Below are 20,096 nucleotides of genomic sequence, written 5' to 3'. Positions count from 1 at the left end.
TTCGATATTGGTGATCTTTTACGGCCTGCCATTGCACGTTGACTGTGTTGCAGTAACACTAGTTTAAATGTGTAAATCAATGGACATATGTATGAATATGGCACATATATATCTACCTACATAATTATTAATTTATCACGGTTTTCTAGATTTACTGTTTTCAATCTCGCCTAAAATCTTACAATTGCATCCGAAATACTGTTAAACTATCTCGCAAAGGTTTTTCACGTAATTCCTGCGCATAATTTGGGGGCATATATTTACTAGTAGTACATACATACATATGCGAAAGGAACAAATTTACTACCCATCATTTGCAGATACACATTCAAAGTACTTAATATGGATTTAATACGTATATGCCCTACTAAAGGTGTCGGTGGATTTAAATCGTATTACGTTCTCACCTTGTCCCCATCATCAATATTAGTAATTATGGTTGAGAAAATATCTGACATGTTCTTCGTTCATGGATATATACATACATACGTACGTTATGTGTCATTCTTTATGAATCGCACGACATAATGACAATAGACTCAACAAGTTACATAATACAATGCCGTCGCACTTAGGATTACGTCTTATTTTTGGTATTACCCTAATTCGCTGTAGCATTTTAGCAACTTTATTCCATTCGGATCCCGGAGTCAATTTTTCATTCGGGATCCGTAACAATCTTGTGAACAGTTCGAATCCAAGTAAATAGATCATATTTCTTGCTAATAGTATGTAATATTTATCCAACTAATTTACTATTGACTTCAGTTCCTACTGGCTATCACCGAATCGGGGACATGATCCTTCCTTCATCGTATTTCCAGAAGAATGGGACCATAAAATCTGGTGTTGCTGATCCAAACCTTCTCTGGCCAGGTGCCTTAATTCCATATCGAATAGATGATAGCTTGGGTAAGATAAAGTAAAAAAAAAAATAATAAATAATTAGATTTCATATTACGGCAGAAAAATCCAACACGTATTTCGTTAATAGCAAGTCATTTTCAAACCATCCAATCTGCAATGGACCAATATCATGCCTACACTTGTATAAAATTCATCCCTGCCGAAGCTTATCACACCGATTACATCCTCCTCATTCCCCGGAGTGGATGCTACTCCATGGTTGGAAGACAAGGTTATGGGATGCAGGAAGTCAGCCTGGGTCGCGGATGTACAGATGTTGGTACAATTGGAACAATTGTTATAATACAATTAAATATAATGCAATTAATTAAGTTAAATACAGTTAAATACATATAGGAACAATTGTTCACGAGCTTGGTCATTCTGTCGGATTATTTCACGAACATTCTCGCTCAGATAGAGAATTTAGTATCAAAATTCACATGACCAATGTCGACCCCAACATGATATCCGAGTTTCAGATAATCTATGGAACTCGGCTCCTCAACCATTACGATATCAACAGCATCATGCATTATGGGAGTACGGCATTTTCAAAAGATGGGAAAAGCGTTACTATGGAAGCGCTAAATGGGGCCGACTTACGCGATCCTTTCCAGAAACTAGGGCTAGATTCGAGTGATATTTGGAGGATCAATACGTTATATCAGTGTTAATATGACCATTTGGTAATGTAATTTCTTATAGTTTTTCATGCTAATTAAATTTTTATCAATTCTTAAATTAATAAACATGATTTATTACTACCTAATCTTACAAAGTTTTAATTAATTCATTCATGAGAAATTTAGCTATCAAGACAAAATGAATATGTGCATACCGCATTAACCCAGTTTTTCGTACCTAACAGAAATATGACATTGCTCCTGTTCTATTAATTACATATTGCTCGAATTGCATTAATTAATTGCCGATAGTTACTGAAATTGTAACTCATGTTATCACAGTCGCGTAACAAAATATGTCTGGTACACTCATATCATTCAATCCAACCAAACCATGTTGAAAATCATCCTTTCCGTGACATCTTTCTTCCTCGTTTTCTGTCCTTCGGACGTCTATGGTCGTGGTCTCTGCGCCTCGATAGCGATGGAAAACTTCCCATGCCAACCTAACTCTGGGCAGGTTTCTAGAAGAATTATAACCGTCCGAGATTTGGCTTGGGTAAAATTACGTTAAATTCAGCAATCTCTGTCAAACAAAATTCTGAATATTTTCACCCCCTGCAGCTTCTCACCCCACACTCATATCTCATAACTAATGGCAATCAGTACACCTTCCGATCATTGTACGAAACACTTCTCGGATCTTGTGCATCTGATGAGACACATCTTCAGCAAATGCGGTAATGTCTAGCTTAAATATTGCCTAAATATTGAGACCACTACAGAAATACACAATTCAGATGATTCTCATTTAGGGCTGGGGCTGACTTCGATATGCGTAATCTAGTCCTCTTTGTCGAACCAGTTTGGCGGAGTACGTGTGAAACCAATTTTATATTTTATTTATGTGTTCCCCACTTTAACGCTAAAATATTTCTCCTTCCAGAGAACAGGACAGATACTCCATTTCTTCACATGATTTGTGAACCCGCAGTTAATCATGAATTGTGGCGTTCCATTTATGAAACAATGTTCAAGCTCAAGGTCCGAGATTTTCCCAGCATTGAGGCTGCTTTGATATCCATGATGGAAAAGCGACCGGAAATTAAACAAGCTATCCGAAATTTCGGAAGGTTTAATTGCAAGGCTAATCCAACTTGTAAAAATTCCATGGTCTCAAATCCTCTTTGCTCGCCAGGAGTTCGCATGGATCGGTTTAGTAAGTAATGCTTACTAACAAGTATTGATAAAAAACAATTCAAATAAACTAGCGGGGACATTCAAACTCTGTTGTTTTTAGGTGAATTGAACGTTGTGGTTTTTTGGACTGATCACATTAGCGACACGACCCGGACTGGGACAGGACTAGCGATCGAAGGCTGTCTCAACGGGAAGCCAAGTTGGGCCGTATTTTCCAAAGTACCACATCAATCTAGACATAATTTAGCAGAGATAAAAAGTCTGATTGAGGGACCAGAAGGTTACGGATGGGGGACGCATTGCTGGGGAAATTTTAATATGTGGTACTAATATGTGATTTGTGGTGTATTTTCAATTTAAAATTCCCTCAATACGTTTCTTGAATTGTATTGCCACATATTTATTTCTGTACTGATTTATACGGCGACTGAACTGAATTATATTTTCAACTAGATTGATTTCCATATTTCGAAATATTACGTTAAGGTAAAAAATTAATAGCTGACTGAAAGCATTTATGTAAATATGCTGACAATTAAAAGATAATCTTCTGTATAACTTGTCGAAAAATTAGTAATATTTAAGAAAATTGTGTAAATTAAGTATATGTGATTGTGACATAAAGTATGTAAATGAGGCAATATTCCATGCGTTTTAAATGAATCAATTTAATTGAACCTTTTTAAGGCGGAATAGCATGCTGGCTGATGCGGGGTTTTTTGTTTGAATTGTTGTGTCTCAACTTTCCCTTCCTCCATGCATTCAAATGGCGATTTTGAAAAATGTTCACCGCCTTTCGTTTTTAACAATATGAAGATATTAATGCACCTAAAAATCGGTAATTTTTAGGCTTACATAGTTAGGAGATAAAAATTTTGATTTTTTTCTTCAACAAGAAGATAAATATAAAATAGATGAAAAATAATCAATAAAATTTAAATATTTCCTCATTGAAGAAAAAAATCAAAATTTTTATCTCCTAACTATGTAAGCCTAAAAATTACCGATTTTTAGGTGCATTAATATCTTCATATTGTTAAAAACGAAAGGCGGTGAACATTTTTCAAAATCGCCATTTGAATGCATGGAGGAAGGGAAAGTTGAGACACAACAATTCAAACAAAAAACACGTGATACAATGCCACGTTAAGACAGTTTCAATTGATGCATGCAATTTACGTGGCCCTGTGTGTATTTATCATATTCCTTAAAACAAAATGTATCAACTCATTAAAATAAAAATCCTTATGACAGTTAGATAAAAACATATAAACAGACTCGTTTATTCTATACGAATAACAATTTACAATGTTGCGTTGGCGTATGTTGGTGCATGCATGTACATTTATAGCATTATATTTAAACTATTTAATTTTCATACTCAAATTCCGTATTTATCTCAGAAATATCATTATTCTTTCCAATAATTTCAATCATCTCACAATCATTTGGGATTCCATTAGGGACAAAATACTCCTTAATCAATTCCTCAGCATAATCCTTCATCTCTTGACTATAGCTCCAAAAAAATGGTTTCAATCGAATTATTTCCCACGCCGTTTGCAACACGGACCATATCAAGTCAAAATTTTGGCAACACTTGTCTCCAACTTGACAAGACATAATAGTCAACACGCCAACAGTATGTTCATATGCGGTAACAAAATCGTCTGGAAGTTCACATTGGTCGAAAGTTAAAATTGAAAATTTCAATGGTTTCTTGGGCAACTGAATTTTAAATGCTTTTAAGAATACGACATTTAAAGAATCGGGCAGGTGACCAAAATCGAGCATTCGTAAAGTTTTGGGACATCCATCCAGGTAAAGTCTTTCGAGTAAATTGAAACCACTAAACAATTTTCCCCCTCCACCGAAATAATCCGGCTGTCTCACATTATAAAGCTCTAGATCCCTACATGTTGCTTCTTGCATTTTTAAGTTTTCAGGTGCCATCATCTTTGCACGAATTATTTCAAACTGATACTCAGAAAGTAATTCTGAGAAAAATGCGAGTGCGGATTCACAAAATGTAACAAACTTTCTTTCGACAATGTCAATTTGGCAAATATCAAGTTCCCGTAACTTTAAAGAGATTGTCATTTTGTTGGATATAATTTGAGAGGAAATATTATGCGAGAAAAATAACAAATTTTTCACGCATCTTTCTGTAATTTGTGTAATATTTTGAAACTCATCTTGAAAACACAATTTGTTTAGGTGGTGCAAGTTAAAGCTTCTGAGATGCCTCAAATTGAGGATTTTATAGGGAAATTCGTTCCCCAACTTTGTTTGAGATATTGAGAGATCTAAATATCGAAGACTTGTACACCGTTCAAGGCATCTCATCAACTCGGATATTTGCACGGAGACATTATTCAGCGTTAGAAGGGTTAGGATTTGACATTTTTGATTAACAACGTTCAGATCAAGGTCAGCCTCTTCCCAGACAAAATGTTCCGGTTTAGTGTCAAAAGGTTGAATGTCACTTGAAATATCAGGAATGCACTGCAATTTAGAGATTATCTCTGGACACGTAGGCCTATTGTCGGGTTTATGAGAAATCATAGCTCTAATAAGCTCGGCGTTCTGCAAAAATTATATGTAAAGTCATATTCCAGGTAAAATTTACTTTTAAAAACATCTATTTTGATATATTATTTACTTCTTTTGACAACCGCCACTTCATTTTTGAAGGTTCCTCTTCTTGAGCACCTAAATATATCATCGAGGAAAATTTCTGCTCAAGTTCTGAGTTGAATTTACAGTGGACCAGAATTTGAAAGAGAATGACACCAAAGGAAAAAATGTCAGCCTTGAAGGAATACAAGACACCGCCCGGTTCGCCCTTCAGTAAAAAATAATTGAAAATTATTCATCAATTTTACATATTAAAATAGAGAAATATAATTATTTTGTAATACTCGAAACTTTAAAATTTCTATTTGTATCTAATTATTTGTTTACCAATTCCGGACTTCGATATGACTTTGTCCCCACTCGGCTCGTCATCCTTGTTCTCGCTTCGGTGGCTAGGCCAAAGTCGCTGATCTTGACAAGAACCTGGTTACCCTCCGTTTTCAACAATATATTGGCCGGCTTTAGGTCACGGTGGATAATCTTCTGCTCGTGTAAAAAGTTTAAAGCGGATGCAATTTGGTACACAATCTTCCATCCGTCCGACTCACATCGCCACGCACTTTTCAACCATTTTGAAACCGACCCCTGATCACACCATTCCGTTCGTATGACGTACACTCCTTCCGAACCTGAGGACATAAATGATTCAATATTTGCCAAGCATGGTACGATTCATTTTTCAGCGGATGTGCGTACCTTTGACAGGGGTTTTCTTGGGGTAGCCGCGAAATCCTCGGGGGACATGTTCCAGCCATGCTTTTAAAATTTGGAGAATGTTGGGATGATTTAGGTCACGAAGTGTGGCCAAAATTTTAATTTCACGCTCAGCATATTTCGGATAGTTGAACTGACTTATTGTATAATTAATGGTAAAATCGTTTTTGCTAGAAAAATTGATACAAAATTAAATTTTACAGACTGTTAGACAGCAGAAAAATATGTGTAAATTGAGTACTTGCAAGCTTCAATTATTTTAATGACTGTTGGAACTGAATTTATAGGGTTATCCTGGTGCAATTTTTCTTTGACTTTGTACACAGTGCCGAACGCTCCTTGATCCGGATCCCAGGGAAGAATTTCAAATTCTTCGAGAAATTTAGAACTGAATTCTGTGGAATTTGCCATGGTTGAGACTATTCTTTTAATTTCCAGACGAATAATTTCATGAGCAAATAAATTACGCTGAACGTTGAAATGAACTCCAAAACTCCCAAACTACAAATAATGAAACTTATTTTTTTAAATTTTATGTACAGATGAATCACATCTTTAATATGAATTGTTATGCCCAGGCTGAAGTTATGCAAATCGCTGCAATGTGGAAAATAATACTGTCCATATATACACAGACTTACATGCATTTAATAGTATGTCGACTACTCTGCTATGTGTGAACAAATGTAGGCATACATTTGTATGTTAAATGCAAATTTTATGCAAATATGCAATATTTTATGGACAACGCGACAACACTATTTACTTTGCATGTGTTAACACATTGTCAATCCATGTCGGTAAGCATTTTTTAATATGACCGATAATCTACTTGAACTTATCAACTATCTGACTGAACTTTAGAAAGCATTGGTTAAGCAATGACCAACACCGAACTTGTCTCAAAGTTTGAGTTGAGACAAACCTCGAAATTTTGGAATCAATTGTTCCTATGATGCAGAATCATTTGGTTCGATATTTAAAAATTTGTCATTATAAATATGCGTCATTTGTATTTTTAAAATTTATATGCATATTTTTTGTATGTGTTTTAAGTGAATTTATTTTTAGCAACAAATTAGGTCAGACTTCTTTGTGAAGCTAATCTAATATTTATAATTCATCATTCTTTACAAAATATGTGCCTTGATTGGTTCTCTAAAAGGCCAAGGTAATAATCAGGAGTAGTACATGGATAAAACTCTTTTGTTGACTTATTTATATTAAACTCAGTAAATGCACTCAGTATGCACGACGCATTGTTGGAATGGTATTTTTCGACCTTAATTTAAAGGTGGGTGTTACAAATTATTTACTACTTAAGTGTACATATGTATAAGGATCCTATGCATAATTATAATTAACACAGTTTCTTATATACTTAAGAGCATAGTTTTTAATGAATGAACACATACTTAAATTAAATTTACCACGTAATTACTCTATAAATTCCTCAATTGTCTTAACTCGACTTTTAATTACTCAAGGTCAATAAAGCCCTTATAATTCCTCGTGTGACTACCCGAATAAAACAAAAAACGGACAAATTATTAAACGTAAAACGTGACTGATCTCCGATTTTAAGGGGTCGACATGACTTTGCAAACTTTTGTATGTATAAAATATCGCGCTTCGTCCAATTAAATTTTTTCCACGATTTGATAGTCTTTATACTTTGGACAAAATAGAATCCCCCAAATTTTAGAGTTACTACCCAAAAAGCAAAGAGACCACTTGTCCAGCTAATCAGTACGAATATAATAACAAAAGTCAAAATTCTGGAAAAATGTATCAAAAGACACGAGCCAAATACCGAGAATAGAGCAAATATACCGTAAAGTGGTAGGCATTCTACGGGCATAACGGCCCGTAGAATTCCATGGCAATTCCATGCATTATTTCGACACATCTGTACTCACGAACCAAATTGATCTTAATTCTCAGAGCAGCGTGCGTCCGGTATGAAGTCGAGTTAGCTCTTAAGTCTTGCCAAAATATTGGCGTCACGAAAAGCACGAATGTCAATATGATTTGAATGTGAAGCATAGTAGCGACACAAACTCCGATTACTACCGAGAAATGAAAAAGTGCCATTGGAAGGATGACGTAGAAAGATAACCACTCTCGTGGGAGCCAGGACGTCAAATAAATTGGGAAATCAGGGTTAATTACTACATGCAGTGCGATGATGAGAGAGTAGAAGAATAACACTGGTATTCCTGCTAAAATTGCGATATCCAGAAACATGCATGATTTTCGAGTGTACGGGTCAAGTTGTGTAGGAAGCCAGTTTTCTAAGTAGAGAAATAACATGTTTATTTGTGTGAAGTATTTAGAAATTAATAAGGATTTAATTAAGAAAATTTGATTGTGGGTGCATCATCGTTGATAATCACTTACCTGCATAGTTTGTCAGGTAATTGATTAATAAATTTACTGCAGTTTTAACATCACGAGGCCAAAAAGTGAGTAAATTCAAGGCTACGAGACAAAGTAGTTCTGCAGTTAGAAAAGTGAGAAGTTGACTTACGGCCAAAATTGTCCCAAATTTATATTTTATGTGAACTTGAATTAATAACCACAGGAAGTGAACTACGAATGCGAAATATACAACGTAACATTTCGAACGCACATATGGACTTGACGAAACGATTAATCTGTAACTTGTAGGGTCCAACTTTATTGATGTCACTCCCAATAAGTTGCCGAGGGATAGTAGAAAACCAAGAACTTTGAAGTATATTTCTGAAAATATTTTATTCTTGGATTCCTTATATTGAGGTTTTATTGAAACAACTATTTTTCTTGTAAGAAAGATACTCAAGTTTGTTAATTTAGAGGAACCCATTATTGTATGAAGTCTGCAACTTTTAAAACTGGTGCACTGAAAATGAGGCAATATTCTATATTTCTCTAAGGAACATTTGTTTGTATAATCTTTTGGTACGCAATATAAGGGAAGTCTTAAAAGCATTAAAAAATTTACGTGCTTACACTTACATTAAGGTTTGCGTTAATGGTCATTATATTTTTATACATAGCAATTTATACCGATTTGTGTGGCTAAAATTAAACTGGATTTGGCTGACTTTGTGCTCTAATTAGGTTCCTATTCCTACCGTTTTTTTAATTAGTGTCTCTTACGTCGTACTTTTCTAAATGTGCAATATCGTGTCCCCAAGTTGAAAAAAATTATATCTTTGACCTAATTGACGTGATTAATTGCATAGGTAAATATCGTTAAAGAGAACAATTTTGTTTGACCCATTTTGCAATAAATAATTTAAGATTCCATCAATCTGAATCGTAGTCTGGAGGGACCTCAAATAATTTGCACTCGCCAGCCCTGAAATGCTGGTAGGGATCTACATTCGAAATTTTCTTCCCACACAACCAACAAAATATGGTTTGGCATTTTGTGCAAACTAGTTTGTTGCATCCATCAATTTTCTGTCATATAAAAATAATCCGGTTATTAAACATTTGAAAAAATCACAATTAGTTTCTGCATATAAATATGCAAATAAACAGCTTACCTCAATATTTGTCGGACAAGACGGACATTTTTTGTAAATATTTTTAATAAGCTTTTCACTTTCGTCATCTTGAACTTTTCTCGCTTGCTTTTCTTCCTCGTCCATGCGTCGTTTTTCTGCCTCGTCAGCAGTCACATATTTTCGCATCCTTTCCTGCATTTCGACATCCGTGAGCCCGCATGGCGTTGACCCATGAAATGGGCGGAAGCATGCCGTACAAAAACTATATTCGCAGCTTGGGCAAAATCCATACTCGGGTTGGGCTTGAATCATCATTTGACAGTCGGGTTTGGGACAGTGGACCTGATAAAAAAAGTTGGATAAGGCTTTCACCATTTTTACATTTCAAAACTTTCTTAATAAAAATCGTACAATTTCCGGAAACTCTTTCAGCGCATCGTTCAATTGCAAATCCTCCATCTTAAAGAATGCTTGTGGATCCACCAAGTCTTTAATTAAGGCTTGTGACGCCATCCTCCCACAACCAGGCGAGGGACATTTGAGCTCAAATATTTGACCATTTTGTATATAATTTTCAAAGTAAGATTTCGTACAATTTTTGCAAGCGTTGGTGTGAGAACAGCCAAAGTCGACGATTTGATTCAGTACTATATCGTCATTAAGGCAGATACAGCATTCAAATACGGGAGAAAATTGTTTAACACCAACTTTTTTAAGGGTTTTAGCCGACCTAGTCGTGGCGTCCCTTTGCTTGGCATTTTCATCCAAAACTTGTTCCAAAACAAATAAGAGTTCAGTAAAGTCGAAATCTTTGTTGCCCTGTTGTTGAATTTTACTTTTGGAGTCGAGCTTTAAATTGCAATCGTAGCCGTGATAATCTGATTTACAATTGGTGCAAAAAACATATCCGCATGGATGACAGGTTGCTAGAAAGCAGTCCAGTTCAACAGATCCTGCTGGGGTTGAGCAACGAGGACAGTTTTGCTGGGGAATAAATAAAAATACTTGTTTATATAGAAAAAAACAAACTTTTTTTTTTTAGATCTATGGAGTTAAAATCCTTCAAGAAATCGCCAACTCTCGTAGCTTTTAATTATGACAGGAAAAATATGCATGGGTGCAAAGTATAATTGCATTAAATTACATGGCGAATTATTTATTTATACATTACCCGATCAATTTCGTTCCCACGATCTATTTGCCTTGATGGTAAGACATTTTTAACTTTTTTATACAACTCATGTCCCAATACTGGTTGGAAAACGTCTGATGTCACAAATCCATCACAAAATGGATTAAATGGACATCTCAGGTTGGATATAGTTTCACGATCTTTGTCAACTTGGCCACTAATTTCATTGGTCAAATTATTCTCTGAAAGTTGTTCAATTACATCTTGGAGCAAGCAACTGGCACAAAATCCATGACCACATTTCAGTACTAGCCTTAAACCTTGTTGGAGTGACTCGGAGCAGGTAAGACACTCAAAATTGTCTTCGGGGAATGCTGACGCCATTTTTGTTACCCCTTAATGATAGTAATTTATTTCTAACAAAAAAATTCTAACTTAGCGTTCGGAAAAGACCTGAACTGTGGGTACGTATGTATTTATGAGAAAATGAATAATTTGTGCATGAAATAATATTTATTAAATGTCGGGATAGCAGTTGCAGTTAAAATATTGAGCATTGAATTAATTGAGAAGACGTTTAGCCCACATTTATCAGGACCAATAAGAAATGGTTGTTTATGTGAAGACATGTATCAAATATCGCATTTGTACTCATTATGTCCAGTTGCATGAGCAGCAAAGTCTCGATTGGCAAAATGTATTTCCTGCAAATTAAGTCACGCATCTCTATAAATTGTGAACGTAATTTTTGTGATATAAAGATAGTTTTTGATCGGGGCTTTTTACAGAACACGTTCTGCCAATCTAGTAACCAGCTATGAATTCACAGCTCTAAAAATTGTAGATTCAGAGCTTTCAGCGTGACCCTCAGCAGTGCTAACTGACGATTTGGAAGTAAAATTTTCAGCTCTGGAGCTTAATTTTTGCCAAGTTGTGAAATCACATTTTGGCAGTTTTTCAGATGGCTATATGAATTCACAGCTCCAAGTCGTGAATTCACCACGGTACTCCCTGTCGCAGCTTCTGTACATGCGAGTAAAGTCTCAAGTCGTATGCTGTTTTCATATTTCATGCATATAGATCTACACAAATCTACGCATACTAATTTGCAGACATATATTTTTCAAGTATGCTAATATTTTGCCAATATAGGTTTGATAAATATGCAAATGTTAAATTTGCCAAGCTAAATATATGTATTGTCAACTCGTCATTCCGGGAACCTGAATTTGAAACGTTTTCTTATTACTGACTTTCATTGCAAACAAGACATATAAGTTGATATAAGTACATAAATGACTACATACATTACATTTTACATACACGGAAGGCAAGAAAAGCATTGACACTATGCGATATAGCTCGTATCTTTCTCAAATTGCATTTCCCAAGAAGATAAGCTTATTTCACATTTAGTTAGAGGTGATAAAACTGGGCCGGACCTCTGTCTGACTCCAGCTTGATACGAATAGCGACGCATTAGCATTACAATATTTGTGATGAATATATTACATGTACAATTTTATCCATCTCTGTATCATATTAGTAAAGTGTACCTAAACATATATAGGTTTCGACTTCAACTGAAGGCAACAACTATTTACAGTATGAAGCGAATGAGCTCGACTTTAATAAGAAACAGCGGGTTGTTCGGCCACAATTTATTCAATTAAGTTCCCTGGATGCATAATTTGCTAATTCTATTAAACCCCGTGTTTCCAAATATATTGAGTATATTTTTTATCTAAAATTTTCCCCATTTCAAAATGGCAACTTCTCTGCTACCAAACCATCCCAGTTTAATCCTCAACTTTTGTAAATCTCCTACTCAAGCCATTTTGGATGAGATTGTTCAAATTGTCACCTTCCGAACTATTTCCCCCTATCAAGAAGACAAATTCAGGGATCTTATGGTCCAAATCGACAATCGGTTGGACTCCATTGGCAAAGACTGCAGCTCACTCTTGACGTTGCTCCATCTTCTTAAAGAGTTAATCCCCCTCGTGATGCAGGATGTCGCCAAGGTTTGGAACAGAAGGCCGGCTCGACTCCAAAACTTTAAACATTATTTTGCCCATACTTTCTCCTACGATGTGACATTTTGTGAAAAGTGTGAATCAGTCAAGAAAATGTATTTATTTCTGGATGGAATTATTAATCCAGTTGAGAGCGTAATGCAACAAGGAGCAGCAACGGTGGGCACAACAACCTCGTCGTCGACAACATCTCATAAAGTGAAGGAAATTACGGTGACCTGTGCCACAAAAAAGTGCAAGTCTCAAAATATCAAAGTACTTCTCCCTTGTGAGCACTACTTGTGTGAGGATTGCACGAACAAGAATGCGAAGGAGGCACAAAAAAACAAACACAGGCAGTTCTTTTGTCCAAAAGACAAAAGACCGGTGAATATCGACTATCTCAAGGAACATGGATGGGAAGAATCTGGCTTGGAGAAAGCTAATCCAGCTCAAAATCAAGGAAATGATGCATGTGGGGGCGATTCAAATCTGGTATCTAAAAAACAATACATGGATTTTTGTTTGCAACCTGCATGTAAAATTACATAAGTTATAAAACTTCTAACCCCATAAATATATACTTACAGATCCAATGCCCAAAATGCGAGAACGGCGTCTTGCACTATCCCATCAATGGAATGTTGGCGGAATGCCTGCCCTGCAATTTTTGTTTTTGTTCAAATTGCCTTCAAGATTTTCATGGGTTTAGTGATTGTGAGACGAAACCTGAAACCACAATTCAAGAGAAGGGTCAATCTTGCACTGATCAATTAAAGGAATACGCATTCCCAAAGGTTAGGAACTCAAAATTACCATCTGGTTTTAATGGGGATGAGGATGGCGCAAGAGGAAATAGTGAAACTTATCCAGAAAAACACTCTTCTTATCGAAATGATTCCGTTCCCAGAAAAGAAAATAAACCCATTTCACATTCAAACTATACCGGACCCGAAGTTCATTACCCTAAACTTAACGGTAAAATGAAGCCAATAACTCGAAGTAAAGTAAAGCAGGCCGGCGCTGACGCTGAACAGTATGAATTAGGTGAGAAAATAAATATGCCATTAATTCCCCTAAACATTTTAAACAAAATTCATATTTGTATTCAGACTTTTACACAAACTTGACCCAGCCAAATAGCTTCACTCTGGAAGAAATTTCTGACGCATTCGTCAATCCAACTAGTGAAGGAATATATCCGGAGAAGTGGTCCTGGGAATTTCTCAATTACAATAATCGTCTCAATTTTCCTCCTCCTTTCGCTAGTCTTTCAGCTGGAAATTGGGTTGAGGACGAGATTTTGGAAGACGCAATTAAAATCATCATTCAAAAGAAAAGACTAGAAAATGAGGTGGCATTTTTGGAGAGTTACGTCATGAATTGGAGCATGAGGAAGGATTACGGGGAAGACAATGAACTGCTGAGGTGAGGATAGATCATTAAAAACCGATAAAAATGCACTCTTGAGTTACTTAATTTCTGTATCTTCAGGATTATTAAAGGAAAACAGCTTCAAACGAAATCCACCATTCTGGCCCTCATCAACACTGACCTCAACGGTCACGGCGGTCACTGGATCGTCGGATGCGTTCACATCCCAACCAAATCAATCTTTCTCTTTGATTCTTCTCTCATCTCGAGTGGGACTTTTTACCAAAAATTTTTCTTTGGTTTGATGCACATTCTACACATTGTCCACTGTCAGGAAGACATTGAAGAATTTGACCAAGGATGGAAACTCGTCGTCAGTTTGGATTCTGTGCAGCAAGAGAATGATTACGATTGCGGACCACTTGCCGTTTGTAATGCATACGCAATACTGACGAAGAACGCCCAGTTGGATAGACTCCCTAAAAGTTATGCTGTTCGAGAGTGGCTTTTTTGTACATTGTCATTTGATGATAATGGGGATATGAGGAAACCTGTTCGAATTTCGGACGAAACTGCAAATTCTGTGACGAATGAAATGCCAAGAATTGTGAAACCATTCAAACCCAGGAGTTTGCAAGTTCGGTACCAGTATCTCAAGAATGTTTTATTATTTGATGACATTTCCACCAGAATGCATGAAACGACACTCTAAATTTGCATGTTCTGCAGGGTTGTTTCACGTCATTTTGATTTCGATACATAAAATGATTATAAGTATAAAGTATTTTTTAATATATTTATGTGATTTTACCAGATTTAACTAGATTTAAATTATTTAACTATGCATTAAACCAGAGATTATTTAAAGATCTATTAAAACATTTGTTTTTTTCATAAATACTTAACTACATTGCACATAAGATTGAAATGCAGAAGATTAATTGACAGCGAAATACATGATATGGTGTGATGTACATATTTTGCACCCACACTTTCATATTTGCAATTTATCCCAGGATGCATAAACTTTTTTGTTGTCCGTGGTTTCTCCTAAGGGGGTGGTGCCAGGATGAAAATTTTTATTCAAAAATTAAAAGTTGGAGAATTGCATGCACTTTTGCAATGGATTTGGGTGGTTGTCATGGCAAAAGTGCATGCAATTCCCCAACTTTTAATTTTTGAATAAAAATTTTCATCCTGGCACCACCCCCTTAGGAGAAACCACGGACAACAAAAAAGTTTATGCACCCTGAATTTATCCGCATCACTTGCTTTGATTTTCCAAAGTCGAAATCTTTACTCTATACTTTTCGCAAAGGATGAAACCTTAATTTGAAGTATACTGATATTATACACATGTGTGTATGTATGCATGTACATAGGTAAATATTATTGTCATTAAAATGTTTCCAGAAAATTTTGTTTTCCACATAACTAAGTCTTTGAAACCAATATCTAGAGATAGTAGAGATTTATTGGAATTACTTAAATATTAATGATATTTGCATTCATATTACACGCACGTGTATGTAATGTAGTTTACTCTTTTTTACATATGCATCGTAAAATTAATTAATAATGGACCTTTATACACATAGGTATGTATAGTAAATACATACACGTATATATGTATAAATCTATGACTTACTCGAATATTTATCTACGTTCAATTAGCATACAAAGTTAACAATGACAGACAATTTGTCGGTGACAAATCCTTATGCAAACAGTTTAGTCGAAAGACCAAGTAGTGTTCTTATATAATTATCACGCAAATGTATTTACATATGCAAATGTTGGACAATAATTGTAAGATCAAATGATGCCGAATAATATTTTATCCGACATTCAAACGGCTAGATATTATATTATCTGTCCGGCGTGTTTTGTACGAGTTGTAGAGAAAAATAGTTCAATGATGACTCTACACATTTTATTTGTTTCGCTTCTGTTTCTATCTTCAGTTCGCCCATTTCTACAAGAAAATTTTTATAATTCAGAAATCCCTTTTTTGAATGGCACCGGCTGCCTGGAATCATCGGTATGTGGGAATTTATTATTGTGAACATATTTACATATGTATAATATTTCTGTGTCCGTAGCCCACGCAAGACCTCAAAATCGCCTGGCTTGAAATTACATGGCGATTGATCAACTTTAAAGAATACTACCGCATTTGTCAAACATTAAAGAGACCTTTTCAAATTTTACACCAATTTCAACTGCCAGCGGATAAATATGGAAAAAGTCATTTTGTGGACCTGTATGCAAATTTCAATTGTTTTAGCAAAATACGTTCATGTTTCATAATTATTTATGTGTATAAATTACATTTATCTTGTCCCAATAGAATTTTTAGATTGGCACCTCCAGGATTTTTTCTCTTTTGTGGCAGTTATACACCTTGTAGTTCGGGCGATTTTCTTCAAGACACTGTGGAAATGGTTATTCACGACGGACAGAGATCAGTGGACATGTTCGCAACGGGATACGAATACGAAGCAGATTTGACCTATTCCACTGTAAACGGGGTGATTAAAACCAGCATCGGGAGAGCAACCAAGTCCCCTCAATATGGAATTATATTCAAATTAGGTGGCGACATTAACAGGACAGAGTTCCAAACTGTTTTGCAACCCCCAATAACAGAAAATTTGTTGCAATTATATTTTGTTGTAAAACAGTGGAGAAATCCTGACCCTGTTTCCATGATGGAATTGGAAACAAATTGTAACTTACAAACGCTGTAAGAATATGCATAAATATGTACATGCATTATTCAAAGACAATAATCGGTTTTTTGGTAAAACATTTTACTATACACATAATTAAATGCAGCAAGAAATAAGAAGTAATAAATGTCATTCAAATTAATTAAGATGATCAGCTCAGCATTAGATATCTGCTAATTAGCATTCCATGAAATTGCCTGTGGTAACACTTCTTACATATACAGGGTGGTTAAAATGTCACGCTACAATGGAAAATTTTTCGATGGGAAAAATCCATAAATTTCCATTAGTTACCGAAATTTTGTCTCTAAAATGCAACATTTTAAGAATTCTGTCATCAGTTTTGATAATAATTTATAAAAATCTCAATCCCAAATCTTTTAACTAATGGAGATTTAGGGACTTTTCCCATTGGAAAATTTTCCATTGTGGTGTGACATTTTAACCACCCTGTATGTATCCACGATCCTAGTTTCGTCATCTTTTAAAACCTTAATACCTGTTATATGCTAACTTTATTTTTGGGATTCGGTGAGACAACAAATTCGGCAAAAACGAGTCGTTTTAAACGACACTTGTTTATATAATGACGACAATTACTTAGCATATTATTTAGCACATCATTGTTTTTTGCATAAAATTTGTTTGCCCAATTTAATTCGTATGTACGAATAATTATGATGAAAGGTTGAGCAAACAAATTAAAGTACTTCTGTACAAGCCTTTTATGAATGCATTATTGCCTCAATTTTACTTTGACAGAATAATCAGTAATTAAGCAGTATCTTGAAAGACAGCAGTTCAACTTAGTCTATTTCTGTCATCATGTCTTTCACCATGAAAATATCTCTTATTACGCTGATAATCTGCATAATCAGCATGGAGGCAACAATTTCTCAGGACATTCCAGCCCTTCAAGGCTCTTTCTGCCTGGAGTCAAACGTATATACATAAATTATACTAAATATTTTTCTTAAGACAGCTCAACTCATTTTGTCATGCTTTCTAAAAAAAAAGGTTTTGTACGACTTTGACATGACAAAATTTGAGTTCTCCTGGAAAATGAATGGATTAAAGAAATATTACGAAATTTCAAAAACGTTGGAACGACCATTAATAATCGCGAGATCAATTGCATTCTCGCCCCCTAATCAAATTGGATACACGGCAAATATGTATAAAAAACTTTGAAAATACTATATTCCTAATATTTCATCTATTTACATGTGCATGCACTCACTTTCAGAACTTTCAATCTTCCTCTGAAAGATGCAAAAGGTACTTCAAAACTTGGATCAAGAACAACTTTGATACTCATCAAACGAAATGGAGAGAAGGTTGATCTTAGGGAGGAAAAACTTATAGAGTTTGAAGCTGAAGTTTGGCTTAACTCTGATAAGGGTAAGGTCACTACCGGACCAGCGGTAGGAGATAAAGGGTACAATCAGGAAATCGACTTCAATACGTACTACAAAATAAACGCCACAGACCTAGAGAGAGTTTTAGGAGTTGGGAGTAATGAAGAACGTCCAGTTGATTTCGTCGTTATTTTACGACAATACAAACTTCCTTCTGCAATATCGACCAGGGACACGGGGAGGCAATGCAGCAATTAATTAGATGAAATTACCACCGATGACCGAATGATGATCTATCTACACTTTCGCCTTATAGACAAGTCGGGTATTGATTTTGTTGAGATAATTGCATATATTAAAATTTAATTTAAATGCAAAACTACATAGGGTTCAATAAAATGATAATTTCCTAATATTTTCAACGTGATTAAAAGATATTTGTATATAAAAAATACGTATGCAGCATGAAAACGCATAAGGTTGTCATCTATAATTTTGGAAATGTACTTTTACCGGAACTACTACATCATTATTATTTTCATGGTACTTAAGTATGTACATGTTTCCTAACGTTACAGATGATGTACATATGTGTGCACATGTATTTATACGGATATTGATATTGTAATTTTCCCACTCTCCGTTTATTAGTGTGTCCGAAACATATGTACATATATGTACTTACCCCTCTAACGATAATTAATTTATGGGGAATATATATGTGTATGGGTAAAGAGGTTAATATTTGTAACTTTATAATAATATCATACAACAAATTTACAAGACTACACGGGCACCACCCAACCGCCTTATTATAATATTCTTATTTCTTAGGGACTCCACATTCACAAAGTAGGTGGCGAATTTTCGGCGAATTTTGGCTCCTGTACATACATTTGGTAATACAAAATGAGGTGCCTCATTTTCCCCATACAAAAATTACATGAGAAGGATAGGATGCCTTGGACCTTCAATTCGATCGCTACCATTAGACAAGTCCCTTAATTGGAAATATTATCCATAGCCGCGAAACACATAGTCCCCACAAACTCCGCGAGTATAACAGACCAAACCTTCTTGACACTCGTCATTTCTAACGCACTGCTCTCCCAATCCTTTTTTTCTTCCCCTGCAAAATCCATAATATTAAAATCAAAATTTTTTGATGGCAAGACTTTCAATGCGAATTTGCTCGTACCCAAATGGGAAAAAACCCCTAGTAGTTTGTGAATTTTGACCGCGTAAAATTTGTTGATCCAAATTGTAGTAGCAGTTCCCTCTGAGGACGTCACAATTGTTACCAAGTGGAGATGTAGCACAGTCGCGATCGGAATAACAGGCCCCTAGATCGCCATGCTTTACTACGTGGCAGACTAATCTCGGTTTCGGATTTGGCGTCCATCCCCCATGTCCAAGTCTTTAAAAAAAATTTCAATTATAACAAATTGCTCCAAAAGGACCTAACCATAAGTTCAGATTACACATTTGGCTTAAAGATTACCGTGGGAAAGCTGGATTTCCGCTTCCGTACAAGTAATTGATTAAAAATGTTTGGTAATCGATTGTAGGAAAATTATTCAGGGGATAGAATTGTTTCGAGTGTCTGTCACCCTTCCCTTCTACGTGTGACGTGGTTTTATTTGGTAGAGATGCTTCCGGTTGAACAGTGCACTGCGAAAATGAGTGCAAGATTATGTAGATTGGCATTATATAAATGATGAAATATATAAAATGATGTATAACAATAGATATAAACCTACCAAGTTTAAAGTTATGATTATTACAGTCAAAGTTGTTCGGATGAGACACATTTTGCACAGAATTTTGGAAGAGCATTCACAAGGTAAATAAAAAATATGTTGCAATTGAGTGGTACAAAACTTGATTGGTATTACCTGTCAGTAT

General features: G+C 35.4%; 8 protein-coding genes across 8 annotated transcripts; 5 read left to right on the top strand and 3 right to left on the bottom strand.

The window, feature by feature from the left end:
• Positions 1-369: 369 nt before the first annotated feature.
• LOC110847734 (astacin-like metalloprotease toxin 5) lies at positions 370-1,678 on the top strand. Its single transcript, XM_022094730.2, has 4 exons — positions 370-701; positions 769-912; positions 995-1,186; positions 1,264-1,678. Exons 1-4 carry the CDS (start codon positions 560-562, stop codon positions 1,581-1,583), a joined length of 798 nt encoding a protein of 265 aa, XP_021950422.2. The 5' UTR covers positions 370-559; the 3' UTR covers positions 1,584-1,678.
• Positions 1,679-1,889: 211 nt separating this feature from the next.
• Positions 1,890-3,570, top strand: LOC118434997. Its single transcript, XM_035849954.1, has 5 exons — positions 1,890-2,091; positions 2,157-2,272; positions 2,348-2,406; positions 2,479-2,751; positions 2,833-3,570. The coding sequence occupies exons 1-5, from the start codon at positions 1,927-1,929 to the stop codon at positions 3,060-3,062; spliced, it is 843 nt and encodes a 280-aa protein (XP_035705847.1). The 5' UTR covers positions 1,890-1,926; the 3' UTR covers positions 3,063-3,570.
• A 416-nt stretch (positions 3,571-3,986) lies between these two features.
• On the bottom strand, positions 3,987-6,687 carry LOC118432861. Its single transcript, XM_035850276.1, has 5 exons — positions 6,325-6,687; positions 6,066-6,253; positions 5,697-5,998; positions 5,395-5,577; positions 3,987-5,318 (listed from the first exon to the last, which is right to left on the bottom strand). The coding sequence occupies exons 1-5, from the start codon at positions 6,492-6,494 to the stop codon at positions 4,101-4,103; spliced, it is 2,061 nt and encodes a 686-aa protein (XP_035706169.1). The 5' UTR covers positions 6,495-6,687; the 3' UTR covers positions 3,987-4,100.
• A 2,134-nt stretch (positions 6,688-8,821) lies between these two features.
• LOC110845557 (E3 ubiquitin-protein ligase RNF14) lies at positions 8,822-11,628 on the bottom strand. Its single transcript, XM_035849559.1, has 4 exons — positions 10,752-11,628; positions 9,992-10,564; positions 9,620-9,922; positions 8,822-9,533 (listed from the first exon to the last, which is right to left on the bottom strand). The coding sequence occupies exons 1-4, from the start codon at positions 11,094-11,096 to the stop codon at positions 9,378-9,380; spliced, it is 1,377 nt and encodes a 458-aa protein (XP_035705452.1). The 5' UTR covers positions 11,097-11,628; the 3' UTR covers positions 8,822-9,377.
• A 492-nt stretch (positions 11,629-12,120) lies between these two features.
• On the top strand, positions 12,121-15,006 carry LOC110846154. Its single transcript, XM_022092801.2, has 4 exons — positions 12,121-13,222; positions 13,318-13,774; positions 13,840-14,155; positions 14,222-15,006. The coding sequence occupies exons 1-4, from the start codon at positions 12,479-12,481 to the stop codon at positions 14,811-14,813; spliced, it is 2,109 nt and encodes a 702-aa protein (XP_021948493.1). The 5' UTR covers positions 12,121-12,478; the 3' UTR covers positions 14,814-15,006.
• Positions 15,007-15,930: 924 nt separating this feature from the next.
• LOC110846155 lies at positions 15,931-16,981 on the top strand. The gene is made up of 3 exons (XM_022092802.2): positions 15,931-16,142; positions 16,204-16,364; positions 16,452-16,981. The coding sequence occupies exons 1-3, from the start codon at positions 16,017-16,019 to the stop codon at positions 16,849-16,851; spliced, it is 687 nt and encodes a 228-aa protein (XP_021948494.1). The 5' UTR covers positions 15,931-16,016; the 3' UTR covers positions 16,852-16,981.
• A 610-nt stretch (positions 16,982-17,591) lies between these two features.
• LOC110846156 lies at positions 17,592-18,606 on the top strand. Its single transcript, XM_022092803.2, has 3 exons — positions 17,592-17,775; positions 17,851-18,008; positions 18,080-18,606. Exons 1-3 carry the CDS (start codon positions 17,659-17,661, stop codon positions 18,447-18,449), a joined length of 645 nt encoding a protein of 214 aa, XP_021948495.1. The 5' UTR covers positions 17,592-17,658; the 3' UTR covers positions 18,450-18,606.
• Positions 18,607-18,807: 201 nt separating this feature from the next.
• On the bottom strand, positions 18,808-20,072 carry LOC110846157. Its single transcript, XM_022092804.2, has 4 exons — positions 19,952-20,072; positions 19,693-19,862; positions 19,390-19,608; positions 18,808-19,320 (listed from the first exon to the last, which is right to left on the bottom strand). Exons 1-4 carry the CDS (start codon positions 20,000-20,002, stop codon positions 19,206-19,208), a joined length of 555 nt encoding a protein of 184 aa, XP_021948496.1. The 5' UTR covers positions 20,003-20,072; the 3' UTR covers positions 18,808-19,205.
• Between the last annotated feature and the right edge of the window lie 24 nt (positions 20,073-20,096).

The sequence above is a fragment of the Folsomia candida genome, unplaced genomic scaffold (assembly GCF_002217175.1).
Source record: "Folsomia candida strain VU population unplaced genomic scaffold, ASM221717v1 Fcan01_Sc003, whole genome shotgun sequence".
In the NCBI taxonomy this organism is placed as follows: Eukaryota; Metazoa; Arthropoda; class Collembola; order Entomobryomorpha; family Isotomidae; genus Folsomia; species Folsomia candida.
This window is presented reverse-complemented; position numbering and strand designations above follow the sequence as displayed.

Bases quoted from the DNA above. Each gene is read 5' to 3' on its own strand.
- LOC110847734 (XM_022094730.2), top strand. From the start codon at position 560: ATGCCGTCGCACTTAGGATTACGTCTTATTTTTGGTATTACCCTAATT. The intron at 702-768 runs GTAAATAGATCA...TATTGACTTCAG, and splicing joins TGTGAACAGTTCGAATCCAA to TTCCTACTGGCTATCACCGA. The intron at 1,187-1,263 runs GTACAATTGGAA...AAATACATATAG, and splicing joins TCGCGGATGTACAGATGTTG to GAACAATTGTTCACGAGCTT.
- LOC118434997 (XM_035849954.1), top strand. From the start codon at position 1,927: ATGTTGAAAATCATCCTTTCCGTGACATCTTTCTTCCTCGTTTTCTGT. The intron at 2,092-2,156 runs GTAAAATTACGT...CACCCCCTGCAG, and splicing joins CCGTCCGAGATTTGGCTTGG to CTTCTCACCCCACACTCATA. The intron at 2,407-2,478 runs GTACGTGTGAAA...TTCTCCTTCCAG, and splicing joins TGTCGAACCAGTTTGGCGGA to AGAACAGGACAGATACTCCA.
- LOC118432861 (XM_035850276.1), bottom strand. From the start codon at position 6,494: ATGGCAAATTCCACAGAATTCAGTTCTAAATTTCTCGAAGAATTTGAA. The intron at 5,999-6,065 runs GTACGCACATCC...TTATGTCCTCAG, and splicing joins CAAGAAAACCCCTGTCAAAG to GTTCGGAAGGAGTGTACGTC. The intron at 5,578-5,696 runs GTAAACAAATAA...TTTTTACTGAAG, and splicing joins CATATCGAAGTCCGGAATTG to GGCGAACCGGGCGGTGTCTT.
- LOC110845557 (XM_035849559.1), bottom strand. From the start codon at position 11,096: ATGGCGTCAGCATTCCCCGAAGACAATTTTGAGTGTCTTACCTGCTCC. The intron at 10,565-10,751 runs GTAATGTATAAA...TTTATTCCCCAG, and splicing joins GTGGGAACGAAATTGATCGG to CAAAACTGTCCTCGTTGCTC. The intron at 9,923-9,991 runs GTACGATTTTTA...TTTTTTTATCAG, and splicing joins TGAAAGAGTTTCCGGAAATT to GTCCACTGTCCCAAACCCGA.
- LOC110846154 (XM_022092801.2), top strand. From the start codon at position 12,479: ATGGCAACTTCTCTGCTACCAAACCATCCCAGTTTAATCCTCAACTTT. The intron at 13,223-13,317 runs GTATCTAAAAAA...ATATACTTACAG, and splicing joins GTGGGGGCGATTCAAATCTG to ATCCAATGCCCAAAATGCGA. The intron at 13,775-13,839 runs GTGAGAAAATAA...ATTTGTATTCAG, and splicing joins CGCTGAACAGTATGAATTAG to ACTTTTACACAAACTTGACC.
- LOC110846155 (XM_022092802.2), top strand. From the start codon at position 16,017: ATGATGACTCTACACATTTTATTTGTTTCGCTTCTGTTTCTATCTTCA. The intron at 16,143-16,203 runs GTATGTGGGAAT...CTGTGTCCGTAG, and splicing joins CCGGCTGCCTGGAATCATCG to CCCACGCAAGACCTCAAAAT. The intron at 16,365-16,451 runs GTATGCAAATTT...TTGTCCCAATAG, and splicing joins AAAAGTCATTTTGTGGACCT to AATTTTTAGATTGGCACCTC.
- LOC110846156 (XM_022092803.2), top strand. From the start codon at position 17,659: ATGTCTTTCACCATGAAAATATCTCTTATTACGCTGATAATCTGCATA. The intron at 17,776-17,850 runs GTATATACATAA...CTAAAAAAAAAG, and splicing joins CTTTCTGCCTGGAGTCAAAC to GTTTTGTACGACTTTGACAT. The intron at 18,009-18,079 runs GTATAAAAAACT...ACTCACTTTCAG, and splicing joins ATTGGATACACGGCAAATAT to AACTTTCAATCTTCCTCTGA.
- LOC110846157 (XM_022092804.2), bottom strand. From the start codon at position 20,002: ATGTGTCTCATCCGAACAACTTTGACTGTAATAATCATAACTTTAAAC. The intron at 19,863-19,951 runs GTAGGTTTATAT...TCATTTTCGCAG, and splicing joins TAATCATAACTTTAAACTTG to TGCACTGTTCAACCGGAAGC. The intron at 19,609-19,692 runs GTAATCTTTAAG...TTTTTTTTAAAG, and splicing joins GGAAATCCAGCTTTCCCACG to ACTTGGACATGGGGGATGGA.